Source organism: Eptatretus burgeri, chromosome 17, assembly GCF_056783735.1.
Source record: "Eptatretus burgeri isolate ZD-2024b chromosome 17, Ebu_testis_v1, whole genome shotgun sequence".
Classification (NCBI taxonomy): Eukaryota; Metazoa; Chordata; class Myxini; order Myxiniformes; family Myxinidae; genus Eptatretus; species Eptatretus burgeri.
This window is the reverse complement of record NC_140977.1, coordinates 7,793,256-7,812,933: the sequence shown is the minus strand read 5'-3', so window position 1 is coordinate 7,812,933 and position 19,678 is coordinate 7,793,256. Positions and strand designations below refer to the sequence as shown.

The 19,678-nt window shown below is 41.1% G+C and overlaps 1 protein-coding gene across 24 annotated transcripts in view; it reads right to left on the bottom strand.

Annotated features, from left to right (window-relative positions):
• LOC147009201 (uncharacterized) overlaps positions 1-19,678 on the bottom strand; it is a 315,005-nt gene that overhangs the window by 138,562 nt on the left and 156,765 nt on the right. Inside the window, exons 15-16 of one of the 24 annotated variants that reach the window (XM_085861567.1) lie at positions 16,674-18,543; positions 5,466-5,741 (exon numbers count right to left, since the gene is read on the bottom strand). The exons of 11 other annotated variants lie outside the window; for them this stretch is intronic. In XM_085861567.1, the coding sequence (XP_085717693.1) occupies positions 16,679-18,543 (1,865 nt within the window). In that variant the 3' untranslated portion in view covers positions 5,466-5,741; positions 16,674-16,678. Of the gene's footprint in view, positions 1-1,188; positions 5,742-14,232; positions 18,660-19,678 lie in introns of those variants that run through there. 12 more of the 24 variants (XM_085861570.1, XM_085861566.1, XM_085861587.1 and 9 more) reach the window with 12 other exon arrangements.

Below are 19,678 nucleotides of genomic sequence, written 5' to 3'. Positions count from 1 at the left end.
TGATTCTTTATGTGTATAAATGTACTTCTGAGGTAAATATGTATAAATGATACTTTATGTGTATAAATGTACTTCTGAGGTAAATATGTATAAATGATACTTACTTTATGTGTATGAATGTACTTCTGAGGTAAATATGTATAAATGATACTTTATGTGTATAAATGTACTTCTGAGGTAAATATGTATAAATGATACTTTATGTGTATAAATGTAATTCTGAGGTAAATATGTATAAATGATATGTACTTTATGTGTATAAATGTACTTCTGAGGTAAATATGTATAAAAGATTCTTTATGTGTATAAATGTAATTCTGAGGTAAATTTGTATAAATGATACTTTATGTGTATAAATGTAATTCTGAGGTAAATATGTATAAATGATACTTTATGTGTATAAATGTAATTCTGAGGTAAATATGTATAAATGATACTTACTTTATGTGTATAAATGTACTTCTGAGGTAAATATGTATAAATGATACTTTATGTGTATAAATGTACTTCTGAGGTAAATATGTATAAATGATACTTTATGTGTATAAATGTAATTCTGAGGTAAATATGTATAAATGATACTTACTTTATGTGTATAAATGTACTTCTGAGGTAAATATGTATAAATGATACTTTATGTGTATAAATGTACTTCTGAGGTAAATATGTATAAATGATACTTTATGTGTATAAATGTACTTCTGAGGTAAATATGTATAAATGATACTTTATGTGTATAAATGTAATTCTGAGGTAAATATGTATAAATGATACTTACTTTATGTGTATAAATGTACTTCTGAGGTAAATATGTATAAATGATACTTTATGTGTATAAATGTACTTCTGAGGTAAATATGTATAAATGATACTTTATGTGTATAAATGTACTTCTGAGGTAAATATGTATAAATGATTCTTTATGTGTATAAATGTAATTCTGAGGTAAATATGTATAAATGATACTTTATGTGTATAAATGTACTTCTGAGGTAAATATGTATAAATGATACTTTATGTGTATAAATGTACTTCTGAGGTAAATATGTATAAATGATACTTTATGTGTATAAATGTAATTCTGAGGTAAATATGTATAAATGATACTTACTTTATGTGTATAAATGTACTTCTGAGGTAAATATGTATAAATGATACTTTATGTGTATAAATGTACTTCTGAGGTAAATATGTATAAATGATACTTTATGTGTATAAATGTACTTCTGAGGTAAATATGTCAAAATGATACTTTATGTGTATAAATGTACTTCTGAGGTAAATATGTATAAATGATACTTTATGTGTATAAATGTACTTCTGAGGTAAATATGTATAAAATGATACTTAGTTTATGTGTGCAAATGTACTTCTGAGGTAAATATGTATAAATGATACTTTATGTGTATGAATGTACTTCTGAGGTAAATATGAATAAATGATACTTTCTTTATGTGAATAAATGTACTTCTGAGGTAAATGTGTATAAAATGATACTTACTTTATGTGTATAAACATACTTCTGAAGTAAATATGAACAAATGATACTTAGTTTAAGTGTATAAATGTACTTCTGAGGTGAATGTGTACAAATGATACTTAGTTTATGTGTATAAATGTACTTGTGAGGTGAATATGTACAAATGATACTTACTTTATGTTTACAAATGTACTTCTAAAGTAAATATGGATAAAATGATACTTACTTTATGTGTATAAATGTACTTCTGAGGTAAATGTGTAGAAATGCACTTCTGAGGGAAATGTTTACAAATGTAAACACACACACAGACACAAAATTTGTGTGTGTGTGTGTGTGTGTGTGTGTGTGTGTGTGTGTGTGTGTGTGTGTGTGTGTGTGTGTGTGTGTGTGTGTGTGTGTGTGTGTGTGTACCACGAGGAGAGCAGGAAAAGAACTTCTTTCTCATCTCAAATTTGAACTCTCAAACCGCTCTCCCTCCTCCAAATCCTGGTGGCGTCTAATCAAATCTATTTCTGGTGTATGTTCCCCGTCCATCCCCTCCCTTACCTCAAATGGCCGGACTGCTGATACCACACGTGAAAAGGCTGAATGCTGAAACTCGGTGTTTGTATCAAAATCTTGTATCTGAAACCCATCGCTTTCTGCACCCACCTTACCCATTCACACCCAATTGTCCCTGGGCTCTGTCTCCTTTTCTTCTGACAAGGTGGAGAGCTTGCTGTCAAATCTCGACTTAGATTCTGCAACCGGTCCAGACGGCATCAGCCCACGTGTCCTAAAAACCTGCTCCTCTGCTCTTGCTCACCCTCTCTCTGTTCTATTCACCCTCTCATTTGCTCAAGGTCATCTGCCATCTGCTTGGAAATCAGCAAACATGACTGCCCTGCATAAAAGCTGCAAAAACAGATCCTTGCAACTACAGAGCAATCAGCCTTCTCCCAATCATCAGCAAGGTTATGGAATCCATCATCGCTTCAGACATTAAATCCTTCCTCTTCTCCAATGGCCTGATTTCCGATCATCAATTTGGATTCAGACCAGGTCACTCCATCCTGGATATGCTGCTTCTGCTCTCCCAACAATGGATGGAGTTCCTCAATGCCAGACATGAAATCAGAGCCATATCCGTAGACGTATGGCGTGCTTTTGATATGGTCTGGCACCCAGCCCTGCTCACTAAACTCTCTTCCTGTGGTATCCAAGGACACCAAAGTACCAAAGTGGTTCCAAAATTTATTCATGGAATTAAAAAAAAAATCCATGGGTGTTTACTTTTTCTCCATTTCATATTTTGTTGGTCATCCATGCGAATGAGGGGTTCCCTGGTTATATTATCCAGCCGCAACCAGGTGAGCACCCAAGGGTAGTGCCCCCTTTTTTTTGCATGGTATAATACTGATGGAGAAGCTAACATCATCATAGTTCTGTTCTGTTCTTGTGTATGGCAGCTTGGCTGTCGGGTAGCTATCATTTCTTGGAAGTACGGCTGTGCCGCTGATGCTGTGCCCCTCTATCGCCGACCTCAAAAGGATGACAGGTTGAGTCAACCCCACCTGGTATTAATTCAGCAGCCAACGGGGTTCGAACTCAGGACCCTATCATCCTCAGCTAGCCACCCTTGCTGCGAAGCCAACACCAGGCTATAGTCAAAATGATATGCTAATGTAATAACTTTTGTTCAAAGTCCTGCTATCAGCTGGTACTCAGAGAGACTGGTTTACCGATCCAATTGAATTTGTAGGTCCGATGTACAGGGTGGCCATAAAGTCTGGAAACGCAGACGAATATACATTATAAATGGTTTATTTATATTGAGATTACACGGTGCATGAATGCAGCATTTCCATCAATCCCTGCACATGCATCCGTGATGCGCTCGCTGCCTCAGATGATTTGTTTGGTTTTCACTGAATAAACCTGCGGCTTCAGCATACCCCAGAAGAAGTAATCAAGGGGGTTCAGAGCTGACGAGTGTGCAGCCCACTCCACAAACCACGTCGTCCATTGTAACATAATATTATCTGTTTCCAGACTTTATGGCCACCCTGTACTTCAAAACAGCCAATCAAGTGTCCACCAAAGGTCATGTGTATTTTTTTTTTCAAACAAACATAATAGTTGTTGATAATCACAGCAAAATCATGTTCATGGGGATTATGTAAAGTGGATGGAAAGTATCCTGAAATGGTCACCTGGACCTTTATTTCATTTCAAAAACCACAGCAAGATTTGAAGTTTCCATTGAAGGAAAGCCAGGTAGACAAAGAAAAGGAGAAAAAGAAGAATGAGGAAAAGGAAACAAAAATATAAAAGTTGTGGACCAAGCTGTTTTCGTTTCATCCACATCTTTTCTTGTCTGTTCTCTTCGTGTTGTTTTGTTCAGGATTGGTGGATTTTGTTCTCCTCTCTCCCGTATGTGTTTTTTGATGACTTTTTAAATGTGCCAATCGAACGAAAGCCTTAAGACACACAGAACACTCGAATGGCTTCTCTCCTGTGTGTATTTTTTTGTGTCGATGCAAATGTGAGGAACGAGTGAAAGACATACTGCACACAGAACACTTGTGTGGCCTCTCTCCAGTGTGTATTTTCTGATGGTAATAAAGGTACGATGAATGACGAAAAAACTTGCAGCACACAGAGCACTTGAAGGGCTTCTCTCCTGTGTGTATATATTGATGATTTCTGAATGTTTTTTTGTCAGAAAAGGCCTTATGACACACAGAACACTTGTGTGGCTTTTCTCCAGTGTGTGTTTTTTGATGACTTTTCAAGCTTGCTACTCGAACAAAGGCCTTATGACACACAGAACACTTGAAAGGCTTCTCTCCCATGTGTATTTTTTGATGTCGATAAAGATTTGATGAATGAGCAAAAGATTTACTGCACAAAGAACAGTTGAAAGGTTTCTCTCCAGTGTGTAGTTTCTGATGATGTAGATGTGATGAATGACTGAAGGCTTTGCAAGATTGAGAACACTTGAACGGCTTCTCTCCCGTGTGGATTCTCTGATGCCTTCTTAATGTTGTTTTGTCAGAGAAGGCCGGATGACACACAGAACACTTGCGTGGCTTTTCTCCAGTATGTGTTTTTTGATGACTTTTCAAGCTTGCTAATCGAACAAAGGCCGTATGACACACAGAACACTTGTGTGGCTTTTCTCCAGTGTGTGTTTTTTGATGACGTTTCAAGCTTGCTAATCGTACAAAGGCCGTATGACACACAGAACACTTGTGTGGCTTTTCTCCAGTGTGTGTTTTTTGATGACTTTTCAAGTTTGCTAATCGAACAAAGGCTGTATTACACACAGAACACTTGAATGGCTTCTCCCCCATGTGTATTTTTTGATGTTGATAAAAATTTGTTGAATGAGCGAAAGATTTACTGCACAAAGAACAGTTGAAAGGTTTCTCTCCAGTGTGTAATTTCTGATGGTGATAAAGGTACGATGAATGACGAAAAAACTTGCAGCACACAGAACACTTGAAGGGCTTCTCTCCTGTGTGTATATATTGATGATTTCTGAATGTTTTTTTGTCAGAAAAGGCCTTTTGACACACAGAACACTTGTGTGGCTTTTCTCCAGTGTGTGTTTTTTGATGACTTTTCAAGCTTGCTAATCGAACAAAGGCTGTATGACACATAGAACACTTGTATGGCTTCTCTCCCGTGTGTATTTTTTGATGTCGATAAAAATTTGATGAATGAGCGAAAGATTTACTGCACAAAGAACACTTGAAAGGTTTCTCGCCTGTGTGTAGTTTCTGATGATGATGTAGATGTGATGAATGACTGAAGGCCTTGCAGCATTGAGAACACTTGAAGGGCTTCTCTCTCGTGTGGATTCTCTGATGCCTTCTTAATGTTACTTCATCAGCGAAAGCCTTAGGGCACACAGAACAGCTGAAGGGTTTCTCTTTGGAATGTATTCTTTGATGGTTGTTCAAATACAATCTCCGAGAAAACGTTTTACAACACACAGGGCACTTGTGTCGGTTTTTACCGATGTGTATTTTTTGATGTTGTTTCAAAGATGGCAACGTAAAATTTTGGTTGCACAAAGAACACTTGTGTGGCTTCTCAATTATTTTGATCTTCTTCAAGGTGTTTCCACGACTTTTGCGTTTGTCATTGTTAAGCAAGCCGCTAAGTTTTTCAACAGCCCGGCAAGAGCTCTGCGTCACGTGCCGATCGACATGAACTTCCTTGGAGAACAACTTGGAACAGTTGGGACGAGAAACCATTTTCATTTGTTTCTCTGCAAAGACAATTTTTTTAAAAAGCATCAATCATTGATTATAGATGTGACTTGGTATTGTCACTCTAATTTGATAGAGTATTGAGTCTGTATGACTGTAATGAGGGAAGTTACATATTGTTAAGGTTTTGGCCTTTCCGGGGTAAAAGAATCACTCTTTCGTACAAAAACAATATATTTTGTATTATTTGTTCAGTTAAGTGTATTGTATTGCATGTAAGTAGATATGCATTGTGAATAATGTGCAACATAGGTGTCTATACATGTTCTTTTAAGCTTGCACAGTCTTCTCTTTAACCATTTTCACGCACCTCACAGCGCAGAAACTCCTTCGCGTGCTCCCTCTCGAATCCCTCACAACGCTAAGAAACCATTTCAAACTGGTCCGGGGGTACATAACGTTGGCACAGCATGTGAGGTGGGCAATCAATCATCTATGATAATAAATGTCAGTGTGTGTCCGTCAGTCCGTCTGTCCATCACCTCCATAACTCCAAAACCATGAAACCTAGCGGCCCCAAACATTGCATCCAAATTAAGGAAACTCCAAGATGGTGAATGAACTAAAATTCGGTGTACGTTAATTTAAATACACAATTTGAACATAATTTATGGGGTGTTCATCATGAAAAACCAAAATAACTCTTACCAAGATGGTGGCGTGCCATCTTGGTCAGTCCTCTGTCAGCTCGCATAGTCTTAAGCCACCATTTTTTTTTTGGCCTGCTCAGCAATGCCTTGGCTTGGAACAGGCCACAACGATTTATTCATGTAAAGTTGTTTTTTCCCCACTTTCCTCACTTATATCAATGAATGCCTGATCATCATACCTACGAATCGCTGGATACATTGCAATGCTTATAAACGCCTGGAGAAGCCAGCGTTCGTGGCTTTATTTCATTTCCGCACATGGCATAACCTCTAAAATCTCATAAACTAAGCCAAATTACAAAAGTTAAACTCCAGAATTGAATTTAGCAGCAGTTCTGACTAACTGCTAAAAAAAGTGTGTACATTTGTTTAATTCAGACATCCATCTCAGGCATCCCCGGGAAGTGTTTAATATGATGGATCAAGCGATCGCCAAGCCAGCCATCAAATATAATTTGAGTTTGGAGGATCGGATTACGCGGATTAAATAACTCAATCTGGAGTAAAATCTGAAAATGTCAAGAAATCAGCGATGTTTAGTTGTTGCCATTACCAATCAGCTTGCTATCGTTTGCCAAACCAGCCATTCCTTAGGCCTAGGTCACATTTGCCACGGCGGCCGTGGGGTCTCCAAAATCTGCGGCCACCCACTAGCAATAATACGGCGGTCGCAGTATTTCCACGGTCACACAATGTAGCAGTCACATATGTTTTTATTTTTCAGGTAGCCGCACGGCGTATTTATAAATTGTGGAGACCGAAAACGTGGGGATGCCGTATGGTCTTTGATTTGATGTCGCACGGTGACCTGAGGGCGTCGCTGCGGCGGCCATAGAATATTCAAGGCAGGCGCAAGGTAGCCTCAAGGTGCCCGCAAGGCAACCCTAAGGCGAACGTGCGGCCAGACGGACGGTAACGAGTGGATATATATACCAGTTCTTTTTTTTTTACTGAAATAAAAATATACCAGTATATATAACTGAATATACTATAACTATAATATACCGTGGTGCCCCCAGAATCCGAACGCCCCATTGTTTGAACAAATTGGAATCCGAACAATATTTTCGAGAAAATTTTGCCCTAAAAACCTAATACATTTTAAAAAACCGAACACAACATGGCGTTCATGTTTGTTCACGTGTCTCCCCCACCTGTTCGAGCCGCATCTTCGTGCTTTGTTCATTCAGTTCGTCGGTGGAAGTCCTCGTGAAAGCATCTCTCGTGTGTCAATTGATACTTTAGGCCTCAGTCACATTTGCTCTACGGCGAGGATACGGCGGCCGTACGCCCTCTGAATTGACAGAAACGTGCGGCGGCCACAGAGAAACTGAGGTGGCCTCAGGGTGGCCCTATGCCGTATGGCTATATTTTACAGGCCGTAGGGTCGCCGTGGAATTATAACGCGGAGTTATAACTTTTTTCATTTCTACGTTTTCATTTTACCGTACGGCACCCCCACGTTTTCGGTCTCCACAATTTATAAATACGCTGTGCGGCTCCCCGAAAAATAAAAACATATGTGACTGCAACATTGTGTGACCGTGGAAATACTGCGGCCGCTTTATAATTGCTAGTGGCCGTACATTTTGTAGAACCTCCAGCCGCCGAGCCAAATTTGACAGGCCTTAGCTCGTGTTTTCACCTTCATTTGTGATGTTTGTTTTTTTAATCATCTCGTGTTTTAATTAAAAACAAAAAAGTAATCGGATCACGTGGTGTGTCGGACTGTCGGGCAAGGATTGAATTTCACAGCAAAACCAGTTGTAATTTGGAATATCCATGATTACGTCAGCCCGATGCGTTTGATGAAAGTGATTGTGGTTCTGCGGGCATCATGTTTGGTGAGCTGCCCTGGGGGCAGCGCTCTCGCAGAGTGCGCGAGCGATCGGAACCCAGGCCAGTGCTCGAGCCTGTGTGGACCTTTGGATGTGGTGATTGTACCAGTTTACATACAATACACTGCCACCGAAGGTCATTTACTCATCTTATTTTACCTTAAACATGGGTAATTTCAGTTTAAAGTGTCTTGAAAGTGGGTTTTCTTTGGGTCCACGAATGGATTAATTCACTCCATTATTTCTTATTGGGAAAATATTTTTGGAATCCGAACTTTTTGCAATCCGAACAGCCTCCTGGAACGAATTAACTTGGGATTCTGGGGACACCACTGTATCGGCAAACACCTATACTCCGATCCTTAGCGGTAGCGCACGGTCGACGCAGACTGCCACGGAGGCTTACGTAGGTGCACGGCGGGCGTAGGGGAACCGTGCGTCGACCCTGCGTTGCCCGCAGGTAGTCACACAGACCGCAAGGCCACCATACGGTGACCGTGGAAATAGTGCGGCCGCCGTAATTTTTTGGGGGTTGGGAAAATTCATTTTTCATTGAGAAGAGCTTACGGCAGCCACACGAATAACGCAAGCCCACCGTACGCCCTACGTACGGTCGACGTGGAACACATCTACGTCATAGCTTGGCTTGTCGAATTGCTACGGCGAACGTAGAAATGAAAAAAAGTTATAACTCCACGCTATAATTCCACGGCGCCCCTACGGCCTGTAAAATATAGCCAAATGGCGTAGGGCCTCCCTGAGGCCACCTCAGTTTTTTTGCGGCCGCCGCACGTTTCTGTCAATTCAGAGGGCGTACGGCCGCCATATCCTCGCCGTAGAGCAAATGTGACCTCGGCCTTATCAAACATTTAATTGAAGCGCTTGCTTGAGTTACATAGGAGTGTCTTTCGGGGGTAAAAGTGCGAACAAAATTGGAGTGCAAACAGATTAAGCCACTTGCCGAGCACCCTCTCGTCGATAGCGGTACTGTTTGTGTCCCATTCGTGATGTGCAATCAGCAGAGGTACATATGGGAACATTTGGATCTGTAAAGGGACTGCCTGTATGCTTGGTTACGGGCACCATGGTGGCAAAGGATGATGATGATGATGATGATGATGACGATCTTTCGAAAGGTTATATGGTTTCTGTTTGTGAGTTTCAAAGCAATAATAAATTTGATAACACCTGATTTCCATTTTCCGTATCAACATGTTTTCTCAATTATCAAGCCAATTTCGTTTTCGACCCATCATATGACACTTGCCAGCTGTTTATAAAGATTAATGTTTATGCATAGCTCATTGAAACGCTTATAATGCAAAGTTGTATTTTAAAATTTCTTCATTGAAATTTCCCCAAAACAGGGGTGAAAGCTACTCAAGGTTTTTGGGTTGTATACAGTACGTACTGTATTGCAGTCAGTAATCACACTGACTCCAATCAGCCGATTCCTGAAAAATTGCTGATATCGGCCAAGCACGAATATATATATATATATATATATATATATATATATATATATATATATATATATATATATATATATATATATATATATATATATATTTGTGTGTGCGTTCGCTCCACAACTCCAAAGCCAGCCTGCCTCTCCCTGCCCCCCTCTCTCTTTGTCTCTCTCCCTCCCCCCCCCCCTTCCAGACCTGTCCGGGCAGTGTTTGGTCTGGAGGGGAGTTTTCTCCTGATGGCTTGGCTCTGGACATGTTTGTATTTGTCTTTGGACTTGTCCGGGTGTTGCTTATCTGTATTCAGGTGAAGATGGTTCTCATCAACCCATTCAATCAATTCGGTAACGGCGTTTTGTATTGTAGAGTAGGCTTTTGATGATCTCACCTCTCCGATACTTGAATCGTCGACATACTTCCTCTATTGCTACAACTCTGTCGAATCCATTGCAAGTTTTGCCAGAGGACAAAACTTTGTTCCCTGTGGAACTCCACAGCTCAAGGACTTCCAGTTAGATAGAGTGCCTTGTCATCTGTTTGTTCGAAAATCTGCTATCCATGGGATAATTTCTCTTCTGACTCCTAAGTTGATGAGTTTTGTGGCAACAATGGTATGATCGATGGAGTTGAAAGCTTCGGAGAAGTCTGTAATAACGAGATTCCCAATGGTGTCAGTTTTATCAGAGCCCTTATAGAATTCATGCAGCATTTCAACCAAACAATGTGTGATTGAAGACTCATTAAGACTCCTGTACTGATGTCTATCAATATTGGGTATCATATCTTCCTGCATCCATCTGGCAACAAATCCCTCACAAACCTTCACGCACTGGGAAGTTAGGGATACTGGTCTCAACTTTTTGAGAACAGCCGGCTTTTCCTTCGGTGCAGGAACCACATCAGCGTCTCTCCAGATTTGTGGAAGTTTGCCTTGACTCAACGATGAATTGAATATATCAGTGATGGGAATACTGAGTTCACATGCAAAATCCTTGAGAAGTCTGTTTGGAACGTCATCAACGCCAATGGCTTTCCTTGCATTACTCTTGATCAATTCATGGTATATCTCCCACACTTCAACTTGAGGTGGTTCTTCAGCAGGGAGATATGATGGAAGTTCGTGAACAAGTCGGGGTGGTCGGCTTTGTGATGTCGAAGAAAATTTGTGGTTGATTGCATTCGCTATTTGTTCATCAGTACCTTCAGGAATTGTTGGTACAGTGATAGGAGAAGGTACCCGGAGCCTGTGAGCAAGCATCTGGATGCCACGATGCCACCTCAAAGGATCAGATGCCCTTAGGTCACCCAGTGAATTCTCATAGAAGTTTGCTGAAGCCTGAGTAATCTTCTTTGCAGCCAAGTTCTTATAATATCACCATTGGGTCACTATGCCTGGTGTTGGCTTAATGGTCAGGGTGGTGGGCTTGGGATCCTAGGGTCCTGAGTTCAAATCCCGCTCAGCTGTTGAATTAATACCAGGTTGGGTTAACTCGACCTGTCATCCTTCCGAGGTCAGCAAAATGAATGCCAGAATGCTGGTATACTGTGTCAGAGTGGATTGATTGCAGCCCATCCAGGATTGTGTCCAATAGCCAAGTCGACTGCTTAGGCGGCACAAACGCTCTGCACAGAGTATGGTCCCAATGGATGGACGGATTGGGTCACCGAGCCACTTGCAAACGCTTCCTGGCGATGCTTTCACTCCTGCCCTCATCCAGGGTTTATCAGCCATAAGTAATTTGGCCAATTTTTATGGAAAACATTTATCAACAACCTCTTGGAGTGACTTGTAGAAGGAAACGACTTCAATTGGGTATCCGGTGCTGCTAGAACCTCATCCCAAGTCTTCGATGTAATACATTGCCCAAACTCATCCTGATGACCCTGTTAACTCTCTTCAGGCTTGTAGCATGGTATTGTGTACACTGTGGTCCTAAATGAGGAGAAAGCTTAGAAATTGAACCAAGTTTTAATAAGATAAACAATCTTAATGTTATATAATGCCCAAGAGTCTGTGCTTTCAGAAAATGTATACTTTGCTATGGGTCCTATGGATATAGTTGCTTACAAAGCATGTTTTTTATCCAAACACAGGCTATTTTTTTCCATTTTTATAGCTCATTTTTTAGAAATGGGTTACATGTATGATTGTATATATGTTGTCCAAAATGGTTGAAAATGCATTTTTTTTTGTTTGATATACATCATTATACATAAGAATAGAACAATTCCTCGAAACAGTACATTTATTATGACCTTCTGCATATCTTGGCACCTTCAAATGTGTAAAATCTCAGATTTTGCAAAATCTCAGATTATTCCAGAAATTTGAAATGCATCTGATAGAACATCTTAAATACCAATTTACTTTTGCATAAAGTGATGATTTAAAATGGCAAGTTTCAACATGGATCATTACTACATACCAGTTTTTCGGTTCACTTCCATGTTTGGGTCAAAAATGTTAGGAAGTACGTAGCAAATTGCATTTACCAAGCTGCTACAAAATTACTGGCAAGCTTGATTTTATAACCATAGAATAAGTTTACCAAGATGGCCCTATGATATAAAAATAAATACCAAAGGCCAGTTTGTGTACAGTATATAGAACATCAAAGGTCGTTAGGAAGTACGTAACGTTTTTAAGAAATCTGCACTTTTACTCCTAAGATGTTAGTTTGGTTCATCACAGCATGTATTTTTCGATGGTTAAGTTTATGTGCATATATATTTATGACCTGAATGAACACTGATCAATTTGATAATTTCATATGACCTTGACTTCTTTGCTCAAGGTCAAATATCAGGTAAACCAAATATTCTCCATATATGTAGTTTCCAATTAGTGTATAATACATATCTAAGCCATCAGACCAATTTTAGAATGATACAAGTGGTTCCTTGATACAGATAATTCATAACCAACTTTGACCCTGTCAGAGCAATAGAAAGAGGAAGAATTAAGCTCTGCCAAAATAGATCCTGAATCCCTATGATGTTGGCTAACAAATGATATGCAAAACTTAATCGTACAATGACTGATTTTTTGGTTCCCCGTGTCCTAAATGTGTACAAAATACCTTGCTACAAGCCTTCATCCCGTTTTTGGGAATCCACAAAACCGTGTTATGGTAACTAAATCCCATCGGAGACATGATCTCCGGTCTCATGTAATGTGAATGAACATTGGTAAGAAACAAATCGAGTACAGCATCACCTCTAGTGGGTTTATCTACCACCTGTTTAAGACAATGTACCCTCAATAACGGGTCGACATCTACTCTGTTAAAGTCACCCAAGATAACATATCCACAATCTACATACATGGTGGCTTGCATATCAATTGTGGTAGTTAAGTGATCAATCCCCCCAAAAAATCCAAATCCATTGGGACCAAACTCTATGCAGAGCGTTGGTGCTGCCGAAGCAGTCTCCTGGCCTATTGGGCACAATCCTGGATGGGTCGCCACTCCAACGCAGGATACTCGAATGGCTCAATAATCCAAGCAAGCTGGTACTCATTTAGCCGACCTCGGAAGGATGACAGGCTGAGTCAACCCCTCCTGGTATTAATTCAACGGTCAAGCGGGATTTCAAATGGGGACCCGAGGATCCCAAGCCCACCACCCTAATCATTAAGCCAGCGCCAGGCATAAGTGATCAATCAAGGTAGCATGATGTGTGGACCCTGGGGGGATATACACGAGACAGACAACTATACTTGATATCAACCTGGGCAGCCTGTGTGGTCTTACTCTTAAGCATGCACATTCAATTTCAGTGGGAACCAAAATCATGGGTAGAGTATAAACTGGGAAGTCTTTCTTCACAGGCAATGGGACTCCACCACCACAATGGATGTGGTGATGGGTTGTGAATATGAGATAGTCATCAAGTGTCAATTGTTCATCTGAAATGTCAGGCATTTGCCAAGTTTATGTTAGCGCAGCAATGTCAATGTCACTGTCTTTAATTGGACACTTAATTAATCTGTTCTTTACACAATCAATCTGGCATTCATCATAAAAACCCTCAGCAAAGAGGATGAGCAGATTTGTTCATTGGCTGTACACTGACTAGAACCAAGCACCGCACTCTGGGTTTACACAATCTCTCATTGGTACTCCTGTTACCAATGACAATACCAATCTTTCATCAGATATGTCTTCCTCCTCGTCTACCCCTCTTGTCTTTTCCCGCTATTCTGAGTTGTCTGATTAATTGCTTCATTTCCCAATTGGAATCAATAGTTGGATCATTCAATACTAGTAGCTGCTTTCCCATGTACGACAATCTTTTTAAACAATTTAGCGTTTTGATGAAACAGTATGAATCGTAATTAACACTCCACCGCATGTCTACCTTCCCTTCCTCTCACCTCACGCTGCCTTCCCTTCCCCCATCCCTCCTCACTTTTCCACCCCTCCTTGCTCCTCCTCCCTCTCTCCGTCCCCCCTCCCTCTCTCCGTCCCCCCATCCCTCTCTCTCTCTCTCCCCCTTCCCTTCAAGCATTCCCATCAGCAAAGTAATGAGTGATATTTGCGAGTAATTAATATGTAGTAAGTCCTCACACCAAGCCAAAACCCACAGTATCCCAACAAACCACACCACAGAACCAATCCCAAGATGCCATCCGGGATCTGGGCTCTGACGCATCAATTGTGTGAGAAGGGAGACCCGGCCAATCAATTACAATCTGTTACGTGACAGCCGGCACAATTCCCCATTTGTAACGCGAACCTCAATGGTAACAGTAACACAGCTTTTGACCTGACGCCAGCTCGAGGTTCGCAGTACGAAAAGCGGTCGTGGTCTTTAAAGACTCGTTGTGGTCCTCTGGAGTTATTCAGACAGTCAACGACTATAATAACAATATCAACAGTTTCCAAAACGGCAAAGTTTTAGAGGTAACCTTAAACTCTGCCGAACCCCTGAACCCTTTTAAAACCACGTTTTTGTGTCTCCACCCCTCATGTCCTGTTCGTTAATCCCATCCATTACTGTGTCCAACTCTTACCCCACTGTCAGTCCGTTGTTTTTTTAACCTCTGTCACCTCGGCCACAAAGACCACGAGCCTTCATCTTGTATGGAAAAAAAAGCCATTGCATCTTTATTTTTGTGGATGACATACAAAGCCTCGAAATGCAGAGGTGCACAGAAATGTACCCAAAACCGTAGTCTCGTGCAATGCAGCGTAATATCACTCGAATGTCTCACGATTATGGTGTACATGAATGCATTGATGTGCAACTCGGTCAAATGATCTCAAACGGATTGATTGCAACTGAATTGTGTAGCATTGTGCAACAATCTTGAACGCACCTCTTGTGTCGAAGGATTAGAGTAGTGGTTCTCAACCTTTTGGAGCTGTGACCCCCCAAAAAAATTTAAGTTGGGGTTCGTGACCCCCCTCCTGACTCGCACTTGAAACACACTGCAGTGACGTCACAGAGCGCATAAAAAAATCCACAGTGCCTGGAGCACATTGGTCAACGCCTCGGTACTGCCAGCTGTTAAAACTAACCAGAACTAAACTAAACTGGCATCACAAATTCATTATTTACACTCTGATGTATAACAGTAAAAACAGCCAGCCACATTCATTAAAAAAATAGCACCGCATAGCGGGCGTAACCCCCCAGCCCCTTGACGCAAATAAATTTCAAGATGGTGGCCATATTGAAAATCGCAGCATGCCCATTTTCAAAAGGAACCTTCCTCTACTCAACCCCAACACACCCAGCGAAAATGGATTTAATCGGACAAGGCGTTCTCCTCGAAATTGACGGAAACCAATTTCAAGATGGCTGCCGTGGCGGCCACAGTGAAAATCGCAGCATGGCCATTTTGGAAAGGAACCTTCCTCTACTCAACCCCATTATACCTCGCCAGAATAAAATCAATGTGTGAAGCCGTTCTCAAGTTATTGTCCGGAAACCAAATTCAATATGGCTGCTCTAGCCGCCATATTGGATATCGGATTGCGCTGAATATCGAAAGGAACCTTCCTCTAAACACCCCCATTATATCACACAACAACAACAGGCACACACACGCACACACGCACGCAATTTCAAGATGGCTGCCATGAAGGCCACATTGAAAATCTCAGCGTGCCCATTTTCGAAAGCAACCTTCCTCTACTCAACCCCAACACACCTTGCAAAAATGGATTTAATCGGACAAGGCGTTCTCGAAATTGACGGAAACCAAAAGTTGACAGACGGACGCCCGCCCGCCCGGACAACGCCTATGACGACAATACCCCTTAGCCAATTCGGGCTGAGGGGTAAAAAGGCTTCTGTAATTGCAAAGAGCGGTATGTAGCCAGCCTATTTATGCACGGGACACAGACTGGTAGATTGAGCGACCCTCTTCTGCAGACAGAGGTTACTATCACACATGACAGCGACCAGACATACACAAACCTTGCATTACTGACCAAAGATACACAAAAAAAACAAAACAACAAAACAAAAACTAAATCAATTTGGCTTTAAGTACAGTTTTAAATTTTATTCAAGATCCGATAGCACAACTCGTTGTGAAGGAGGCAACAGGACTGCTTTACAAGCTGATGGCAATAGGCTATTATCATTCATTCTCATATAGCTGGGCCTGCAAAACAGCTTTAAGCACAGTGCAAATACCTCTCAGTGTCCCTACAGGCTTATTATTCTCAGTTCATTCACAGGTATTGTAGTCTACTCAATATCAATAAATTTATCAATAATATAACAGTTATGCCTGTTGTCGGCTTGTAGCCTATTAATTATCATTCATCTCATTTTGCATTTTCCCCTTTATAACAACGATTCTCAATGGGTTTTCAGTTTCATTTTTTTTCAGATTGAACACAATAATTCAGATAATACTGACTCACAATAATTGAACACAATAACACACAATAATACTTTTTTTTAACAGTTACATCTGTAAAGGCGCAGGCTTGTATTGTCAGATAGTATTCACTTACTCATGTTAGTGGGATGGCTGGGCCTGTTTCTTTGAACAAAGCAGCTGTATTCTTGGTTTTAAGCTGGAGACTGCAACACGAAGATCATCCTCAACTCTAATGAGCCATGATCTGTATTTGTTCTTGATAAATGTCAGTGAGGAAAAGGTCTTCTCACAAAGGTATGTAGATCCAAATGGAATAAGTATATCAATTGCAGCCTTTGATAGTCCTGGGTATTCTGCGGCCACTGACAGCCAGAATTCCTCCAGTGTGGATGAGGCAAAAGCGGTCTTTAATGTGCGGTCAGAGGAGAGGTCCAAGAGCGCATCCTCAAGCTCCGATGACAGGTGTCGGGCAGATGAGGTGATGAAAGGCTGGCGTATCCAGTCGTTTCTCTCTGGGTTGTCATCTTTTGGGAAGTACCTATTGAAGTGGCCAAGCAGGCTTCTGAGGTGAGTAGCAATCAGTCCTTTTATTGTTTGGATGCTTATGTCAAATTTGTCCATGAAGTCCTCGAGCTCAGGGAACATTTCCAGACTGCCTTCTTCGACTCGCGCTGCCCACCGCTCAAGCTTCTTAGTAAACGCTGTAACCTTGTCAGAAAGCGTGAGGACATTGGTGTTTGGGCCTTGGAGAGACAAGTTTAGACTGTTCAGTTTATCAAATATGCCTGCCAGATATGCAAGGCCAGTAACCCATGTGGGGTCGGTCAGGTAGTCAGTGAGGGGAGAGCCGCAATCCGAGAGGAAAATGCGAACCTCCTCACGCAGTTCAAACAGTCTGGTTAAAACTTTCCCCTGTGATAGCCATCTGACCTCTGTGTGAAATAGTAGAGATTCGTGTTCCGATCCCATTTCCTGGCAGAGTGTGGCAAACAGTCTGTTATTCACCGGATGGGATTTGATGAACTTCACCATTTTAATTGCTGTTTGGAGAATATTACGGAGTTGTGGCTCGAGGTTCTTGCTGGCGAGGGCCTCTCTGTGAATAATGCAATGAGTGAATTTGACATGCGGCGCCACTTCCAAAACTTTAGCTTTCAGTCCCCTTCTTGTCCCCTGCATGGTGCCAGCTCCATCTGTGCACACAGAGATGCAATTTTCCCAACTTAGCCCCTCCTCACGCATTTTACTGTCCAGTTTGTTAAAAATGTCACGATCAGTGCAAGTTCCTTCAAGTGTCGAGCAAAACAACATATCCTCATACATTTTCCCCTCGTAGCTGTATCTTGCAAAAACAAGTAACTGTGCATCACTGGAAACATCCGTTGTTTCGTCAATTTGGAGGGAAAATCTTCCACTTTTCTTCACTCGGTCAATGAGCTGCTCTTTAATGTCGTTGGCCATTTCACCAATGCGCCTCGCCATTGTGTCATTAGACAGTGGAATAGTCTCAAGTGTGCTGGCTATTTTTTCACCATGAATAGCTCTGGTCATTGCAATCGCTGCTGGGCAGATCAGGCTCTCTGCAATAGTATGGGGCTTTTTGGATTGAGCAACCAGGTATGCCACTTCATATGAAGCCAACAGGGCTTTGACAGGGATTGTAGAGTGCTCACGTACAGTCGTCTTTTGGCTCTGTAGTTCTCCCTCCTTACGACGAAAAAAATCGAATGGTTTGTCAATGTAGGATGGGTGTTTGGTTTGTAAATGTCTCTTCAATTTCACTGGTTTCAAGCTTTCGTGAGCAAGCACTTCTGAACAAAGAACACACTGTGGATATTCCACTTCATTTTTGGCTAGGCATGTGAATCCGTACTGCAGAAAGTGAGTCTGATATTTCCGACGCTTGTTGGAGGCCAAATCTGCCGCCGGCGCCTTACGTTTTTCAGTTGAACTTGTAACAGTTGGCCCACCTTCACATGTGTCGTCTTGGTCCGCATCTTGAGCTGGCAGACGTTTTTTGACAAGCAACCGATCCATATTCAGCCACCTTGCAGTAGTTAGCGAGCGCTAACATTGACTTTCAGCACCCGTCACTGTGCTTCTCTCTCTCTCTCTCTCTCTCTAACACACACACACACACACACACACACACACACAGACACACACACACACACACACACACACACACACACACACACACAGACACACACACACACACACAGACACACACACACACACACACACACACACACACTAATTTCACTTGCTGCTCAAATCTGTTTCATAATGACTACATTATAACATTGGTATGGGAGATTTAATTGAAAAATCATTTTCAAAAAATATTTATGAATTTCTTTATGATATATTTGTTTTGACAACCTTCCCGCGACCCCCGAAAACAATCTCGTGATCCCCAGGTTGAGAACCATTGGATTAGAGAGTCACAAGTTTGACTTTCAAACTTTCACTTGTCACACCAAATTCAACTGATGTTTGTCGTGGTTTCATTTCAATATTAACAGCTTGGAATTATGTAACAGTCTTTGTAAACTCAAAGTTCACGTGTATGCTCAAAATTTCATCACAGAGCAAGTGATTTTTTAGCTCGCCTGTTCGAAGAACAGAGAGCTATAGCGATACCCCCGGCGTGAGCGTGAGCGTGAAAATGTTAAAGTTTTTGGTGCAAGTTTTTTTTCCTTTCTAATGTTTTTATCTACCACACTATTTTTCATACGCCCGATATATATATATATATATATATATATATATATATATATATATATATATATATATATATATATATATATATATATATATCGGGGCGTATTATGTGATACCGGTCGTCTGTCCGTCCGTCTGTCTGTTCCTGTCCGCACTCTAACTCCCAAAGTTTTCAACTTTCACGTTTCATATTTGGTACATAGGTACAGACTGTGGAGACGGTGTGTCGCGACCTACGTTCGTCATCTAAAGTGGTTGCCATGGCAACCAGGATGCTGTTTTCCATGTAGTAGCACAATTCTGCATATACCTCCTTGTTCGGGCATATATTGTGTTCACTTGCGCTCTTGTTACTGATTACAATATACAAATACATATATTGCTTTAAAATTATTTGGATCAGACTTCACTGCA